Source organism: Loxodonta africana, chromosome X (assembly GCF_030014295.1).
Source record: "Loxodonta africana isolate mLoxAfr1 chromosome X, mLoxAfr1.hap2, whole genome shotgun sequence".
NCBI lineage: Eukaryota > Metazoa > Chordata > Mammalia > Proboscidea > Elephantidae > Loxodonta > Loxodonta africana.
The window spans coordinates 86,007,868-86,025,820 of record NC_087369.1 but is presented as its reverse complement, the minus strand read 5'-3'; the positions used below and the strand labels follow the sequence as shown (position 1 = coordinate 86,025,820).

Sequence of the window (17,953 nt, the reverse complement as noted above, 5' to 3'; positions counted from 1 at the left end):
TATACACAGCAAAACATACACCAATTCAACTGTTTCTACATGTACAATTCTGTGACACTGATTATATTCATTCTTTCAGTTGTGCAGCCATTCTCTATTTTCTGTCTGATCTTTCAAGTTGCTGTTGTCAACTTGATCCCATATGGATAGTTCTTTAAACAGCATTTTTTACTAGTTAAGCTCATCTGTTGTTGGGTTTATTTTTGGTTTAAAGTTTAAAGATTATTGCAGGGCAATAGTTTAGGGGGTTCATCTAGCCTTAATGACTCCAGAAAGTCTGGAGTTCATGAGAATTTGAAATTCTGTTCTGCATTTTCCCACTTTTGATCAGGATTCTTCTATAGCATCTTTGATGAAAATGTTTAGTGATGGTGGCTGGACACCACCCAGTTCTTTTGGCCTCATGGCAATGGAAGCAGTTTCTTTTTAAACCAGTCTCTTGATTGCGTTAGTACATTGCGTGCTATTAGAATTAGGAATGTCTGATCATGAATTGGCAAATGTTGTGTTATATATATTTAACAATCATAAAAAATTTTTTAAGCCAAAAGTTAAAAAAAAAGAATTAGGAATGTGTATAAAACCAGAATCCATAGATAAATGCCTTATCAGCTAAGGAAAAGGTGCTGCCTTTACTAAAGTTCATTTTCTTTTTTCTTACTCTCTTATTTTCTTATCAAAGCTCAGTAGGCTTCATACCCTTTGAAGGAAACAGGCTCTTGATAGAAAAAATTGCTGTCATTAGTGCTTGACAAGCCTTTCTGGTTAGAGATATAAAGTTACTGACCTTAGAAGCAAAATATGCATTAAATTTATTAACAGTTATCTTTAATATCTCAAAATGCTACCAAATAGCTGCTTCAGATGTGTTTTGATTGCTTTTTTTAAATTTTTATTCGTGTCTTGTTCATGTATTTATCAGCTATAAATGTTTACTTACAGAGCTTATGGATGTATGACGCTACATCTCTCCCTCAGTTGATATTGTTGAATTGAGCACTCCCTCATATATATTTGTTTTTGGTCCAACTTGCTGTGATTGTGTTTTTCTGTCTTCCTATGTACAAGTTCTTCTTACCTGTCCAGTCTTGTAAAGCTTATGAAGCTATATATTAATACCAAATAAATAAATTAAAAAAAATTTTTATTGTGCTTTAAGTGAAAGTTTACAAATCAAGTCAGTCTCTCACACAAAAACTTATTATACCTTGCTACATACTCCCAGTTGCTCTCCCCCTAATGAGACAGCCCGCTCCCTCCCTCCACTCTCTCTTTTTGTATCTATTTCGCCAGCTTCTAACCCCCTCTACCCTCTCATCTCCCCTCCAGACAGGAGATGCCAACATAGTCTGAAGTGTCCACCTGATCCAAGAAGCTCACCCCTCACCCGCATCCCTCTCCAACCCATTGTCCAGTCCAATCCCTGTCTGAAGAGTTGGCTTTGGGTATGGTTCCTGTCCTGGGCCAACAGAAGGTCTGGGGCCATGACCACCGGGGCACTTCTAGTCTCAGTCAGACCATTAAGTCTGGTCTTTTTATGAGAATTTGGGGCCTGCATCCCACTGCAAAAATCTGTCAAAAGTTGTGTGGTTTAATAAATCACATATTATTAGGTCTACCTCTGGGATATTAACAAGAATTTGTCCTCATGTGTTTAACAATAGATAAATTAATTCATCAACTGAACAAATATTTATTACGCGTTTTCTGGTATCTGTCAAGCTTCTTTTTCTGTCACGTTTTTTTTTTCTTTTGGTCTTCTTTGTTTTCATCTTTCATCTCTTTACTTTTTCTTCCAAACTCATTTCTTAAAAAATAATAAATAAAATTTTGTTAATATTCAAAGATCTTAGTGACCCTTGTGTTTTCTTTCTGAATCTAATTACTTTCTTTTAATTGTGGCTAGCTAATTCCAATATGGGGTTGCTATGAATTGGAACAACTCATAGTAACCTTATAGGACAGAGTCGAACTGCCCCGTAGTGTTTCCAAGGCTATAAATCTTTAGACACAAACCGCCACATCTTTCTCCTACAGAACGGCTAGTGGGTTTGAGCTGCTGACCTTTTAGTTGGGAGCCAGTGCTTAACTACTACCTTTCTAAAAACTTTTGTTCTTCATACCAACATGGTACTAGTTTTACATTATAATGGGGCATAAAATATCAGTTCCAAGTATGTTTTAAATTTGAGAGTATTTAGCTATAGCTCAGAAGTACACATTGTATTTATTCCATTAGGAAAGTAAATTTACTCCTACTTTTGTTGGCCTTTTAATGATATTCTTTCTATAGAATTTTAGAGAGCTGTGTTGTCGTGATATATTCATCACAGTTTTTAAAATATCTTTTTTAAATTTTACTGTAACAATAATAAACATAAACATCAAAGAATTTCATACTTTGGGCTTATATGTATGAAAGCTTAAAAAAATAACTGTTAAGATATTAACCATTGGTTACTTCTGGAATTTTGACTCGTGAGGAATAACTTCCTTTCCTTCCATCACTGTGTGATTTTTTTTCCTACACTATCATAATCATTACTCTACATAGTATTTTTTAAAATAACCTAACTTCTTGTCATCCTCCTTGACCATTTCCTACATTTCCCACTCTTTTTTAAGAATGTGGTTTTACTGTCTGCTATTTTTGTTGTCTGCTTAATCTGAAATGAAAAAATTAGCTAATGTAAAGGTGCTGTCTAATTGAGTCTCTAGAATGTGGTCTATTTTCAGCTTTAGATAAAACTTTTTGTCTTTCAGGATTACCATTCCAGTATGAATTAACTGTTGTGGTTTTAAAATGAGGCATATTGTCTTTCATGATTTGAATTGAGGCCACCAGTTTTACTTTATTCTTGTTCAGTGGGAATAAACTTGTTTAAAATTCTGTAAAAATGTGCCTTAGCCTCCAAAATGCCTCTTTGATTTGGCCTCCTCTTTTTAAAAAAAAGGACACAGTTTTCCCAACTTTATAGTTTATCTAAACTATAACTGAAGTCATGTACTTCACAGCTTAATGGATTCATAATGCATGATTACACAACTTCAGAACCCATTTTGTTAAATGAAGTGGCGACATTTTATGCACTATTAAGCCCACTAGAATAATTTTCTTGTTCTTAGCCATAGCTTTTCTGTGTCCTTATTGAAAAAATTCTGAGGTATGTTGTAGAAGGTTTTGACAAGAGAGATGTTTGTAAAGATATGCAGAAACAGTGCCTTTTTGTCATTAGTCAATCAAGAAAAATAAGGTGGAAAAACTTGTGAAATGTGAAAATGGTTGAAATGCCCCAGTTTGTGTTATGATGCATTAATTTATATTTATTTAGTAATTGTTCAATTGGAAAAGCGAATTTTTAAATTGCAGCCATAATTCCTTTTTCAAAAATACTTTACCAGTTACAGGAGCATGTATGTATAAAGTAAATCATTAAGAACTATATATTCAGCATTTTATGTTTTTTTGCCATCATAAATATTTAAAGCAATTCAGGGAGGTAGGCCTTCTGTTTTCAGCACAATATGAAGATTTTATTTATGTTATTTTTTACTCAATAAACTGACTAAAAGAGACTAGAAAAGCAGTTTGCTGAGCCTTGGGGGATAACTATAATATTAAACTACCCTGTATTATATAATATGCTATTCTGGGTTTCTCATATATTGATACCATTCCTTGCTGTAGAAATCTTGAAATTGTGTAACTTTTTTCTGCTCTAAATGAATTAACTTTTTTCTTATTATATGTGAATTGCAGAAAATACAAGCAAAAAGAACATAAAAAATTTTGCCTGATTCCACCCCCTCATAGCCACTGATGCTCACACTTTTAAGGATACTGCTTTCCAGATCCACTTGCATGCACATGCAAACTCATACACACATCATATTTTTCCCTTGTTTCTGTGTTACTGCATATATTTCTGAATGGCTGTATTTTGTTGTACACAATCATTCTAATTTATTTACACAGTTCTCCACTGTTGATCACTTAAGTGGCTTCCAATTTTTTCCTATTTAAAACAGCGTGAGGAAAAAATCCTAGTAGCTAAATTTTTCATTCCTTTATTCAATAAATATTTATTGGAATCTACTACATGTTAGCCACTGTATTTGATACTGGATTATAACAGTGAGCATGAAACACACAGTTAATACTTACATGGAATTTACATTCTAGTGGGGAAGCAGATATTAGTGTAATACACTGCTGTATGTGTAGTTATGACTAAAATGGATGCTATGTAAGAAGAGGACACTATTCTGTGAGAATACAGCAAGGGATCATGACTGGGGTTAAGGAAGGCCTCATTGAAGAACTACTATGAGCTGGCAGTTAGCTAGTTGAAAGGTGGCAGGAAATGGGGGAGGTGTTGCAGAGATAGAGATTATTCCAGGCAGAGGGAACAGTATTTTGCAAAGCCCATGTGATGAGAGGGATTGTGGCATGTTGAGGAATTGTAATAATGCCAGCATGGCATGAACACTGAAAGCAGTGGTGTAAGACGTACTGGAGAAGTAGATGGGGCCAGACCAAGCAAAGCCACATTATAGACTTTGGTCTTTATCCTAAGACTGATAGGATGCCATAACAGAGTTTTAAGCTGGGAGTGGTATATGATTGCAGAGTGAATTATTTGGAGAGGGACCTACTGGAGTGGATGCTGGAAAATCAGGAGTTTGTTGTGCTGGTTTAGGTCAGAAATGATAATAGATTAGATTGGTGGTGGAAGTGAAAAGAAAGATTGAAAAGATTTTTAGAAGGTAAAATTGCATAGTCTTATGTATTTTTTAGGATAAATTTCCAAAGGGGGATTGTTGAGTCAAAGGGCAGACTTACTTTAAAAGTAGATACTATCAAATTGCTTGCCAGAAAGGTTGTTTGTTGTCCTTTCCTATTAACAGTATATCAGAGTGCCCATTTTCAAATACCCTCACCAACAATGAGCATTATCTTTTTTTTTTAATGCCTTTTCTAAAAATTGAGCTATATTTCAGTGTTTTGAATAGAGTTTGTTGCACCAACTCTAATAATATAGTAGTTTCTGGAATATAAATGTATTGATTTTATTTTGGTTTAGGTGTGGTTTTAATGTTTAATATTCCACCCATAAAAAAGTGAAACAAAACAAAAGGGTTTAATGGAAATGTTGCTTGAGAAGCATGGTAAAAAGAAAAATGTGAGATAGGTTTAGGTCAAATTAGGCATGATTGAAAAATTGCATTTTTACTGAAAATTTTAATTACCCTAACACCTGTTCTATATAGTCAATATCAAGACCTCTAGTTCCCTAAACACTGTATTGTAACTACCATGAGTTTCTACTTAGAGCTCCAAAATATTTTAAATAAAAATTCTGGTAAAGAGCTCAAAAGTATATAAAGCTTTTACGCATGGGGCACAGTTACGGATACTTCCTAGACGCAGCCAAATACCTCACGGGATTGCCGTAGTGGTTTGAAGGCTTAAGACCATAGTCTCATGGGGCAAGTCAGTCAATTGGCATAATATAGTCCATAAAGACAATGTTCTACATCCTAGTTTGGTGTGTAGCATCTGGGGTCTTAAAAGCTTGTTAGTGTCCATCTAAGATACAACTATTGGTCTCTACTTGTCTGAAGCTAAAGAGAAAGACAGAAACCAAAGACTCAGTTAAGAAAATAGTCTACAGAACCGACAGTCTACGTGAACAACGACATCACCTACCTTGAGAACAGAAGAACTAGATGGTGCCTGGCAACCACTACCGACCATTCCAACCAGGGGTCCAATAGATGGTCCCAGAGAGAATGGGAGAAAGATGTAGAACAAAACTAAAATTCCCCCCCACCAAAAAAAAGCCAGATTTACTGGAGCAGTAGAGACCAGACGAATCCCAGAGACTATCACCCTGAGATACTCTTTAAACTTGGAACTGAAACCACTCCCAGAGGTCACCTTTCAGCCAAATGACAGATTGGCCCATAAAATAAATAATATCACCTGTGAGTACTAAGGAAAACCTGGTGGCGTAGTGGTTAAGTGCTGCAGCTGCTAACCAAAGGGTCAGCAGTTTGAATCCACCAGGCACTCCTTGGAAACTCCATGGGGCAGTTCTACCCTCTCCTATAGGGTCGCTATGAGTCGGAATCGACTCGACTGCACTGGGTTTGGTTTAGGGTTTTTGGTGAGTACTAAACCAACCAACCCGTTGCCATTGAGTCAATTCCAACTCATAACGACCCTATAGGACAGAGTAGAACTGCCCCATAGAGTTTCCAAGGAGCACCTGGTGGATTTGAACTGCCGACCTTTTGGTTAGCAGCCGTAGCACTTAACCACTACGCCGCCTGTGAGTACTATGCACCTCAAAATAATCATCTAGATGAAACCAAATGGTTAGCATTTATTATAGACCAAAGACAAGAAGGCAAGGGTGGATAGGGAAGCTAGATTAATGGAAACAGACCAGCCAAACTGGAAATAATGAGAATGCTGATATATTGTGAAGAATGTATCCAGTGTCACTGAACAAAATATGTAGAAATTGTTACATGAGAACCTAATTTCTTCTGTAAACTTTCACCAAAAACACAATGAAATAAAATTTTTAAGAAGTATATAAATCTTTTGGCCACAAAGGTGGAAATAGGGAAATGTTTCTTAAGTTTTACGTAATTTTTTGATAGCTTAATAGCTAAAACAAACAAAAAACTATAGCACAGATCCTCTCAACCTCACTGAATAACTTTTTGAAAATATGATGTGGCTGTACTTGAAAGTAAGAGAAATGAGTAGCTTTTTAAAAAGCTATTGAATTAGTTAATTTTTCTACAGAGTAGTTTGAATTTGAAAGATATCAGCCTTAGATTGAGAATATCAGTTATATTTGTAATATTTTCAAATGTCTCTGAAGTATTTATTTAATTCCACATTATTGAAGTATAGTTACATCCGAAATGACATGTTACTCACTACTTTGTTTTCTCTTTCAACAGCTAAAAGATGTTGATACTCGGAAAATCATAAAAGCAATGCTTTCTTACGTGTGGCCCAAGGACAGGCCTGATCTACGAGCTAGAGTTGCCATTTCCCTGGGATTTTTGGGTGGCGCAAAGGTAATAGGAGAGATTAATGAATTGTTTGTTGCTATAACTAAGAAATACTACAGCATTTTCTGGTTATGACCCCTGGGCTGATATAAGCTACATTTGGGGGAGCATTGCCAACTTTTAAGACCCTCATTTAGTATACATAATTATTTTATGCAGTCAACAGAAAGCATATGGTAATGTCTGATTTTTCTGTGGATCAAATTTCTAACAGCCTCTACTTCCAGCAGCCTCAACTTAGTAGAATGCACTCCTGAAACTCCCGATACAGATCATTGGTTGTAACAAAGCATAATGAACTTTATAAAAAGCTCCTTCGAGCCTTGTTTAATATGTATTTCTGATAATCTGGGATCTTAGTTCCCAGTAATTGAAAAGAAGATGAAGACATTGTAGACAGATTGTAACATCAGTGATAAATAATAGTTAATATCTAGGGAAAAAGGGGCCCTGGGCTGCTATTTTTTTTTATCAAGGGAAAAAGGGGCCCTGGGCTGCTAACTAAGGGTCAGCAGTTGAAACCCACCAGCTGCTCTGCTTTGGTAAAGATTTACAGCCTTGAAAACCCTATGGGGAAGTTCTACTCTGACCTGTAGAGTTACTATGAGTCAGAATTGACTCAACAGCAACGAGTATGGCTATGGTATCAAGAGAAAACAACAACAACAACAAAAAACCCTAAAAAAAAAAACAGCCACAAGAGCTGGGCATTTTGGTACCATTCAGTGTAGGGACCCTCTACAGTTCAGCGGCCTCTTTTATTTATTTATTTTATTTTTATCGTAACACATTTTATTAAGGCAAAGTTGTAATGATAACCCTGAGTTTTCAAGAAAAGACTTTTTAAAAAAATTTATTTAGATTTTGAATCAGGAAAGTATATATCTTTAGGTACACATATTGTCATGGTGAAGAGCATAGTCTTTGGAGTAAAGCTGCCTGGACACTGCCACTCAGTAACCTTCTAACCTTGGGCAAGTTTCATAGTCTCTGTGCCTCGTTTTTCTGGTTTGTAAAATAAGGTAAAATAGGGCTGTTAAGAAGATTAAGTACGTTAATATATAAAAGGCTTAGAACAGTGCCCAGCACATTGTAAAACACAATATAAGTGGTAAACTAAAAATAAGTAAGTTTAGATTTCCATCAAAAATATGTTAATAAAAATGTCTACTCAGAAGTATAAATGAGATTTGGCTATAATTTGGTTACCACTCTTACATATAAGGGCAGATATTTTGTTTTAGAGCCCAGGTCTTACCACTTTATTTTTTCTTTATGTGTTCACTTTTTTTATTCTTTTCCCTACCCCGAAAATATTTATTGAGAACTTGTCATACAAAGTATTGTTCTTGGCACTGTGGGGTTTTCAAACATGAATAAAACAAATGTTTTCCCTCAAATCATCAGGATAAGGTGTTTTATTTTATTGACATAATGCAAAGTAGATCATAAATTATTTAAAAGAAGTACCAGTCAAGTGTTGTGGGGTTTTAGAGAAAGGAACCGTCATGAGGGGAAGTTGGGAAAGATTTCACAGAGGTGACGTATGAGATAGGCCTGGATTAATGAGTAGATTTGTTACAGGTATAGGAATAACATGAACAGTGGCCCAGATATGGGAAAGCATACTGTATTTGTGGAGAAGTGAGTAGTTGACCTTGGCTCCAGTGAGTGGAAATGTTTCAGAAGAGTTGCAAGTAAGCTTGGAAAGGTAGATAGAGCTCTTATTAGGAAATACCTTAACTGTGAAACAGAAAACTTTATTTATGTGGCAAATAGGAACATGTGTTTTGAGTAGAAAAGTAATAAGGTTAGAACTGTGCTTTAGGAAATAAATCGGCCCTGGTATATAAGATGTATTAGAGTGGTGAGAGACCTAAAGTAGACATACCATTTCTTTCATGCATTGACCATTCAGCAAATATTTACTGACCAGTTATGAGGCTAATAGTCTGAGTGAGAATTAATAGCAGTTTGTACTAGAGTCGTGATAGATGTAAGAGATATTGTGAGGTAGGGAGATACAGTCAACAAGATTTAGCAACTGATCAAATATTAGCAGTAAGTGAAAAATAAGATTCAAAGATGAGAGAATGATAATGCGTTTAACAAAAGTAGGAAGGTAAATCAAGAGGTCTTTTTTGGGGAGATGAAGATTTGGGTTTTGGACATGATAAGTTTGAGATGCTTGTGGAATGAAACATCCAGATATTCAACTGGTAACATAAAATGCAAAACAAGTTTAGGAAGGAGCCGTGGGCTGGACAGATTAAGAGGTGATAGTTGAAACAACACAAATTTGTGTGTTCGTAAAGTAAAGAGCAGAAATAGAAGAAGATCAAGGCCAGAGCCTTTGATTAATGTGTTCTTGTAGGGAAATAAAGTAAACAAAGAAAACAGGGAAGTGACTGGAAAGGTAAGAGTAAAACCAAAATAATTCACAGCAGACTCCATCCATTTTCTTGTCTTCTTTCTCATCTTTGGGGTCTGTTGAGAACTCTTCCAATGAACCTGACCCATTCCATGGGAGAGTATTTAAGTTGCTGAGCAACTGACCAAGAATTCATACTTTATTCTATCTGTTTAAGCTGAACAGAGAGAACAGTATTACGAATCTAATTTTGGTGGCTAATGTTGAAATTTTTTAATTCTTATGTTTGTTATTAGTACAATATGAGTTGCTGAATTATCTTTTACATGCAAATAATTAAAGGATAAAGATAATTCTGAGCTCTTATGTGAGACAGAATTAGCAAATTTGCTAATTCCTTTATTAGCTGGATAAAAGTACCTTTCTGGCAAGTTAAAGGCAGATTCTTTTCTGGACTTTTCTTTTGAATTGAAGAGAACAGGTTAGAACGTGACTAATTAATTAAGCTAGCCAGAGGGAAGAGTCTTAAATGATGACATTAGGATTTATTTTTAGAGTCAGTTCCAGTCCTTTAAAGTACAAATTTCTGTTGCTTGCTGACAGGTCAATATCAAGGTGCAAAATCTAGACCTAAGCTAACTTCCTTAAGGACTGAAATATTTTTAGAAGGCTAATAATTGGCTCTTCAGTCAACAGATACTGAGCACCGATAGAATGGAAAGCACTGTACTAAATTCATGTGAACTAATTTCAACTAAACAGAAATTAGTATAGAAAATGCAATACTCAAAAAGAGTGTTTGATTGCTTTTGAATCAAAAGGAAGAAATTGGCAGATGTTATGATGAGTGCCTGCTAGTACTTGCAGAGCATATAGAAAAACAGTTTTACAATTGGTGAGCAAGCATGAATCGTTATTCACTTCTACTCCCTTGGCTTCCTACTTTTTCCTCAATCCTGATAAATGCTTTGGCATATAAACACTTTGGACCAATCCAGGCCCCTTTATACTCTGGTCTTCTCTAACTCCTCCACATACTTCTGGGAATTTTATTGCAAGGTTCAGGAACCTTATCAGCTATAAATGCCACACAGCCATCTGAGCAGAAAAGAGAAATTTGAGGTGGGAAGAAGAACAAGGCAGGAGGATTTCATACTTAACTTATGAGGCTACGGTGTACCTTATGCCTTGCTTGTAACCCTTTTGATGCTGTTTCAATTCTGAGAATTTTAAGGCTATCATTGTTTCTACCAAAGATTTAAAAAACAAACTGTATTATGTAGAGAGAGAGAGAGCACGTTACTTGTCTTCATTCCTTAAATCTGCACAAATCTTATGCAGTGTCTTTTCTTACCATTCAAACACATATCATAGTAATATTGTATCATCATTAATCTGGGGATTTTCAAAAGGGTTTTTTTTTTAATTCAACCATTCTACTAATATTTTTAAAAAAGCTGTGCTGAGATTTAAGGAAAACATAGAACACATTTACTGAAATAATCTGATTTTATAAAATAGATTTTAATTTTAATATTTTTTAAAGTCTGTTCATACTTTCTAACCAACACCATCTTGAAAACTACTTAGTTTAATAGAGAAAATGAGGGCAAAGGAAATTAAAGTATCAAGGTACTGTCAATTAATAATATTAGAAATGAAAATAAACTATCTATAAATTTATAAATAAGAGTGATGTCTTAGGCTGGTTCTCTAGAGAAGCAAAACCAGTGAAACGTATGTGTATATGTAGAGAGAAGGGGGGAAGGAGTAGGGGGAAAAAGAGAAAGATTTATTTCAACGAAATGGCTCACGCAGTTGTGAAGGCTGGCAAGTCCCAAATCTGTGGATCAGACATCAGGCTGGAGGCTTCTTCTGACTCAACGTGGTTGCAGGGGCTGACGAACCCAAAATCGGCAGATCAGAAGGCAGGCTGCTGGCTCACATCCCAAGAACTGGAGGTCAGATGATGACAAGTCAGATGCAAGATCCAGAGAGAACAAGCTTTGCCAGAACATCAGTATATATTGGATGCAGGCCACATCTCCAAGAAAACTCCCCTTTCAACTGATTGGCTGCTCACATCAGATCACAAAATGTAGGATGATTACATAATATCTGCCAAACCACTGAGAATCATGGCCTAGCCAAGTTGACACATAACTTTAACCACCACTAGTGATTTATAGAAAGATAATCAGTGCCCATTTTTTTTCCAGGAATGCATCTGTATCTAAAAAGATAATATTGTATGTATTGAACAAATGTTGATTGAGTGTTTACTAGATACTAGGCACTGTGCTAGGCAGGGAGGGAATACAAAAAAGAAGAAAATGTGGGTTTTGCCCTCCTGGAAGGCAAACAAGCAAAACACCCAAAGGAAGATACAAATCAAGCTGTATGCGAGTAGCAATGATGAGGCATCTAGGGAAGGATGTAAGGAAGACCCGGCATTTTCCTGTAGCTACTCTCTTGTCAAAATCTACTACCCAGTAACTTCAGAAAATACATGCATGTTTTGCTTGACTTTCATTTATTGAAAACTTTCTGAAAAACACTTCTTTTAAATGAAACAATACTACCTGAAGCCTTTATTAAAGTTGAAAAATATGATTTATACCATTTTTTTTAACTAACAGACTTTATTTTTTAAAGCCTTTTTTAGGTTTACAGAAAAATTGAGCAGAAAGTACAAGGAGTGTTCCCAGATGCCTCTTCTCCCCCCCACCTCAGTTTCTTCTATTATTAACATCTTGCATTAGTGTAGTACAATTTGTTGCAATTGATGAACCAGTATTGATACATTATTATTAAGTAAAGTCTTAGTTTATATTAGTGCTCACTCTTTGTGTTGTACATTTCTATGGGTTTTGCCAATGTTTAATGTTATGTATCCACAACTACAGTATCATACAATATAGTTTCACCACCCTAAAAATCCTTGGTCCCCAACCTATTTAACCCTCTCTGGAGGGATCAGTCCCTGGAGAAGGACATCATACTTGGTAAAGCAGAGTCAGCAAAAAAGAAGAAGACCCTCAAAGAAATGAATTGACATAGTGGCTGCAAAAGTGGGCTCAAACAAAGCAATGATTGTGAGGATGGTGCAGAACTGGGCAGTGTTTTGTTCTGTTGTACATAGGATCTCTGTGAGTTGGAACCAACTCAGTGGCACCTAACAACAACGCTCCCCGCCAAGTCCCTGGCAACCAGTAATCTTTTTACTATTTCTACAGTTTTGGTTTTTCCAGAATGTCATGTAGTTGGAATAATGCCACCTTTTCAGATGGGCTGCTTTCACTTAGTGATTTGGCATTTAAGGTTCCTCCATGTCTTTTCAAGGCTTGGTTGCTCATTTCTTTTTATTACTGAATAATACCCATTTTTATGGATGTATCACAATTTGTTTATCTATTCACCTATTGAGCGAAATCTTGGTTGCTTCATTTTTTGGCAGTTTTAAATAAAGATGTTATGAACGTTTGTGTTTAGGTTTTTGTAGGGACATAAGTTTTCAGTTCACTTGGGTAAATTCCTAAAAGTACGATTTGCTGGATCATATGATAAGACTTTGTCTAGCTTTGTAAGAAAGTGCCAAACTTTCTTCCAAATGGCTGTACCATTTTGCTTTCCCACCAGCAGTGAGCGAGAGTTCCTTTTGCTCCCATCTTCGCCAGGATTTTAGCCATTCTAATAGGTGTGTGTAGTGGTATCTCACTGTTATTTTAATTTGCACTTACCTACTGATGTATAATGTTGAACATCTTTTCACATGCTTTGCTGTACTGAGTTCAATAGTCCTTCTTCCCCCAGATTCATGTCCTTCCCAGAACCTCAAAATGTGAACTTATTTGGAAATAGAGTCTTTGCAGATATAATTACTTAAGATGATGTCCTGCTGGAGTTGTTGTTGTTAGGTGCCGTCGAGTCAGTTCCGACGCATAGCGACCCTATGCACAACAGAATGAAACACTGCCCGGTCCTGAGCCATCCTTACAATCATTGTTATACTTGAGCTCATTGTTGCAGCCACTGTGTCAGTCCACCTCGTTGAGGGTCTTCCTCTTTTCTGCTGACCCTGTACTCTGCCAAGCATGATGTCCTTCTCCAGGGACTGATCCATCCTGACAACATGTCCAAAGTATGTAAGATGCAGTCTCGCCATCCTTGCTTCTAAGGGGCATTCTGGTTCTACTTCTTCCAAGACAGATTTGTTAGTTCTTTTGGCAGTCCATGGTATATTCAACATTCTTCACCAGCACCACAAATCAAAGGCGTCAGTTCTTCGGTCTTCCTTATTCGTAGTCCAGCTTTCACGTGCATATGATGTGATTGAAAATACCATGGCTTGGGTCAGGCGCACCTTAGTCTTCAAGGTGACATCTTTGCTCTTCAACACTTTAAAGAGGTCCTTTGCAGCAGATTTGCCCAATACAACGCGTCTTTTGATCTCTCGATTGCTGCTTCCATGGCTGTTGATTGTGGATCCAAGTAAAATGAAATCCTTGTCAGCTTTAATCTTCTCTCTATTTATCATGATGTTCCTCATTGGTCCAGTTGTGAGGATTTTTGTTTTCTTTATGTTGAGGTGCAATCCATACTGAAGGCTGTGGTCTTTGATCTTCATCAATAAGTGTTTTGAGTCCTCTTCACTTTCAGCAAGCAAGGTTCTGTCATCTGCATAACGCAGGTTGTTAATGAGTCTTCCTCCAATCCTGATGCCCCGTTCTTCATATAGTCCAGCTTCTCGGATTATCTGCTCAGCATACAGATTGAGTAGGCAGAATACAACCCTGACGCACACCTTTCCTGCTTTAAACCAGTGAGTGCCCCCTTGTTCTGTCCGAACAACTGCCTCTTGATCTATGTACAGGTTCCTCGTGAGCACAATTAAGTGTTCTGGAATTCCCATTCTTTGCAATGTTATCCATAATTTGTTATGATCCACACAGTCGAATGCCTTTGCATAGTCAATAAAACACAGGTGAACATCCTTCTGGTATTCTCTGCTTTCAGCCAGTATCCATCTGACATCAGCAATGATATCCCTGGTTCCACATCCTCTTTTGAAACCAGCCTGAATTTCTGGCAGTTCTCTGTCAATATACTGCTGCAGCCATTTTTGAATGATCTTCAGCAAAATTTTGCTAGCATGTGATACTAATGATATTGTTCTATAATTTCCACATTTGGTTAGATCACCTTTCTTGGGAATCGGCATAAATATGGATCTCTTCCAGTTGGTTGGCCAGGAAGCTGTCTTCCATATTTCTTGGCATAGATTAGTGAGCGCCTCCAGCGCTGCGTCTGTTTGTTGAAACATCTCAGTTGATACTCCATCAAATCCTGGAGCCTTGTTTTTTGCCAACGCCTTCAGAGCAGCTTGGACTTTTTCCTTCAGTACCGTCAGTTCCTGATCATATGCCACCTCTTGAAATGGTTGAACATCGACTAATTCTTTTTTGGTATAATGACGCTGTATTGCTTCCATCTTCTTTTGATGCTTCCTGCATAATTTAATATTTTCCCCATAGAATCCTTCACTATTGCAACTCGAGGCTTGAATTTTTTCTTCAGTGCTTTCAGCTTGAGAAACACCGAGTATGTTCTTCTCTTTTGGTTTTCCATCTCCAGCTCTTTGCACATGTCATTATAATACTTTACTTTGTCTTCTCCAGCCGCCCTTTGAAATCTTCTGTTCGGTTCTTTCACTTCATCAGTTCTTGCTTTTGTTTTAGCTGCTCGACGTTCGAGAGCAAGTTTCAGAGTCTCCTCTGACATCCATCTTGGTCTTTTCTTTCTTTCCTGTCTTTTCAGTGACCTCTTGCCTTCTTCATGTATGAGGTCCTTCATGTCATTCCACAACTCGTCTGGTCTTCAGTCACTAGTGTTCAATGCATCAAATCTGTTCTTCAGATGGTCTCTAAATTCATGTGGGATATACTCCAGGTCATATTTTGGCTCTCGTGGACTCGCTCTGATTTTCTTCAGTTTCAGCTTGAACTTGCCTATGAGCAATTGATGGTCTGTTCCACAGTCGGCCCCTGGCCTTGTTCTGACTGATGATATTGAGCTTTTCCATCGTCCCTTTCCACAGATGTAGTCAATTTGATTTCTGTGTGTTCCATCTTGTGAGGTCTATGTGTATAGTCACCATTTATGTTGGTGAAAGAAGGTATTTGCAATGAACAAGTCGTTGGTCTTGCAAAATTCTATCATTTGATCTCTGGCATTGTTTCTGTCACCAAGGTCATGTTTTCCAACTACCGATCCTTCTTCTTTGTTGGTTAGGCTAAATCTAATATGACTTCTGTCCATATAAAAAGGGAATAAGAGACAGACAGGGAGAATACCATGTGATTGACAGGCAGTGACTGGAGTGATGCATCTACAAGCCAAGGAATGCCAAGGATTGCCAGCAACACCGAGAGCTAAGAAAAAGGCATGGAACAGATTCTCTCCTAGAGCCTTCAGGGAGAACATGGCCTCGGTGACACCTCGATTTCATACTTCTAGCCTGTAGAACTGTGAAAAATTAAATTTCCATTTTTTTAAGCTACCTAGTTTGTTGCAGTCTGTTCCATCAGCCCTGGGAAAGTAAAACATATGCTGTCTCCCTATCTTTTTTATGGGGACAGTGGTAGTTTAGTGGCAGAATTCTCACGTTCCAGGCAGGAGACACAGGTTCAATTTCCAGCCGGTGTACCTCATGCATAGCCGCCACCCGCCTGTCAGTTGAGGGTTATGTGTTCCCCTGATGTTGTACAGGTTTCAGTGGAGCTTCCAGACTAAGACTGACTAGGAAGAAAAGCCTGGCAATCTACTTCTGAAAATCAGCCAGTAAAAACCCTGTGAATTACAATGGTGTGATCCCCAGCCAATAATGGGGATGGCTCAGGACAACACGGCATTTATTCCGTTGTTCATGGGGTTGCCGTGAGTCAGGGCCAAGTTGATGACAACTAACAACAGTATCTTCGTTGGTGAGGTGTCTGTCCAAATTTTTGCTCATTCTGTAGTTGTGTTGTTTTCTTATCGTCTAGTTTTAAAGGGTTCTTTGTATATTTTAGATACAGGTACTTTACTGGATATGTGTTTTGCAGATATTTTTCCCTAGTCTGTGGTTTGTCATTTCATTCTCTTAACAGTGTCTTTCACAGAGTTAAAGTTTTTTGTTTTAATTAAGCCTAAATTATCAATTTTTTCTTTCATAGATTGTACTTTTGATGTATTTAAAAAGTCACTGCCAAACCCGAGGTCACTTGGATTTTCTCCTTTGTTAAAAGTTTCATTGTTTTATGTTTTACATTTAGATCTATGATGACTTTTGTGTTAATTTTTGTGAAAAGTGTAAAGACTGAGTCTAACTAATTTATTCCCTTTTTTATATGGATGTCCAGTTGTTCCAGCACCATTTATTAAAAAAGACTGTCCTTTCTCCATTGGATTGCCATTGCTACTTTGTCAAAAATCAGTTGACTACATTTGTCTGGATCTGTTTCTTGACTCTCTTTTTTTCCATTTGTCTATTTGTCTAGTCTTTCACCAGTACCACACTGTCTTGATTACTGTAGGTATATACAGTAATATATGTATATGCACCACATAACATCCATTTGGGCAACATCTGACCACATATACGTCTGTGGTTGCATAAGATTATGATAGAGAATGGGAGGTAGTGGACATAACTGGATGTGCAGATTACATATTAGCCTATGTATACAGTAGTATATATTTACAGTGTATCTATCGATGAGCAGCAGGCAGCTGAGCCCCAGCATCCACCACCCACCATTCCAGGATGTCTACTCACCCAACAGGGAACTTCCCCAATGTGCCCAGGGCTCACCCAGGGACTCCCCACAGCCATGCAGCTGCCGCTTCCTGTGCTAACCTGGAGTTGCTGTAGATCAAATCACTTCCAATATTGAAACATTGATCCTACTTTGGCGGCCGTCTTGTGGACTGTTCGAGACTCACACACATAAGAGTTCAGCTTTTCTCAATGGCTGCACTCAATATCCATGCTGGACTCCCTCCAGCCCTGGGACCACTGCCAGCTGCCTGGGCCCTGTGCACCACAGCCCCTGTATACAGTAATGTATATTTACAGTGTATTATGTATACAGCATTGTACAGTATTAACCTACTTAACCCATATATTACCCTGCCTGATACATTAGCTGAAATACAGTACTGTATGTGTATAGTATCCTGGCTATTCAATCAGTGCAGGTACACCACAGTACCCCATATAACTTTGCTAAGTATATGATATGGTTTTCGCACAACGTCCAAATCACATAACGTCCTATTTCACAGAATGTATCGTGAACGTTAAGTGACACATGACTGTAGTAAGTCTTGAAGTTGAGTAGTGTCATTCCTTGGACTTTGTTCCTTTTCTTCAGTATTGTGTTGGCTATTGTGGGTCTTTGTCATTCCATATAAACTTCAGAATCAATTTGGTAATACCCACAAAAT

General features: G+C 37.3%; 1 protein-coding gene across 4 annotated transcripts in view; it reads left to right on the top strand.

Moving 5' to 3' along the window:
- ABCB7 (ATP binding cassette subfamily B member 7) overlaps positions 1-17,953 on the top strand; it is a 140,640-nt gene that overhangs the window by 87,276 nt on the left and 35,411 nt on the right. For all 4 annotated transcript variants that reach the window (XM_010592709.3, XM_064278566.1, XM_064278565.1 and 1 more), the window contains one exon: positions 6,982-7,101. In XM_010592709.3, the coding sequence (XP_010591011.1) occupies positions 6,982-7,101 (120 nt within the window). The remainder of the gene's footprint in view (positions 1-6,981; positions 7,102-17,953) is intronic.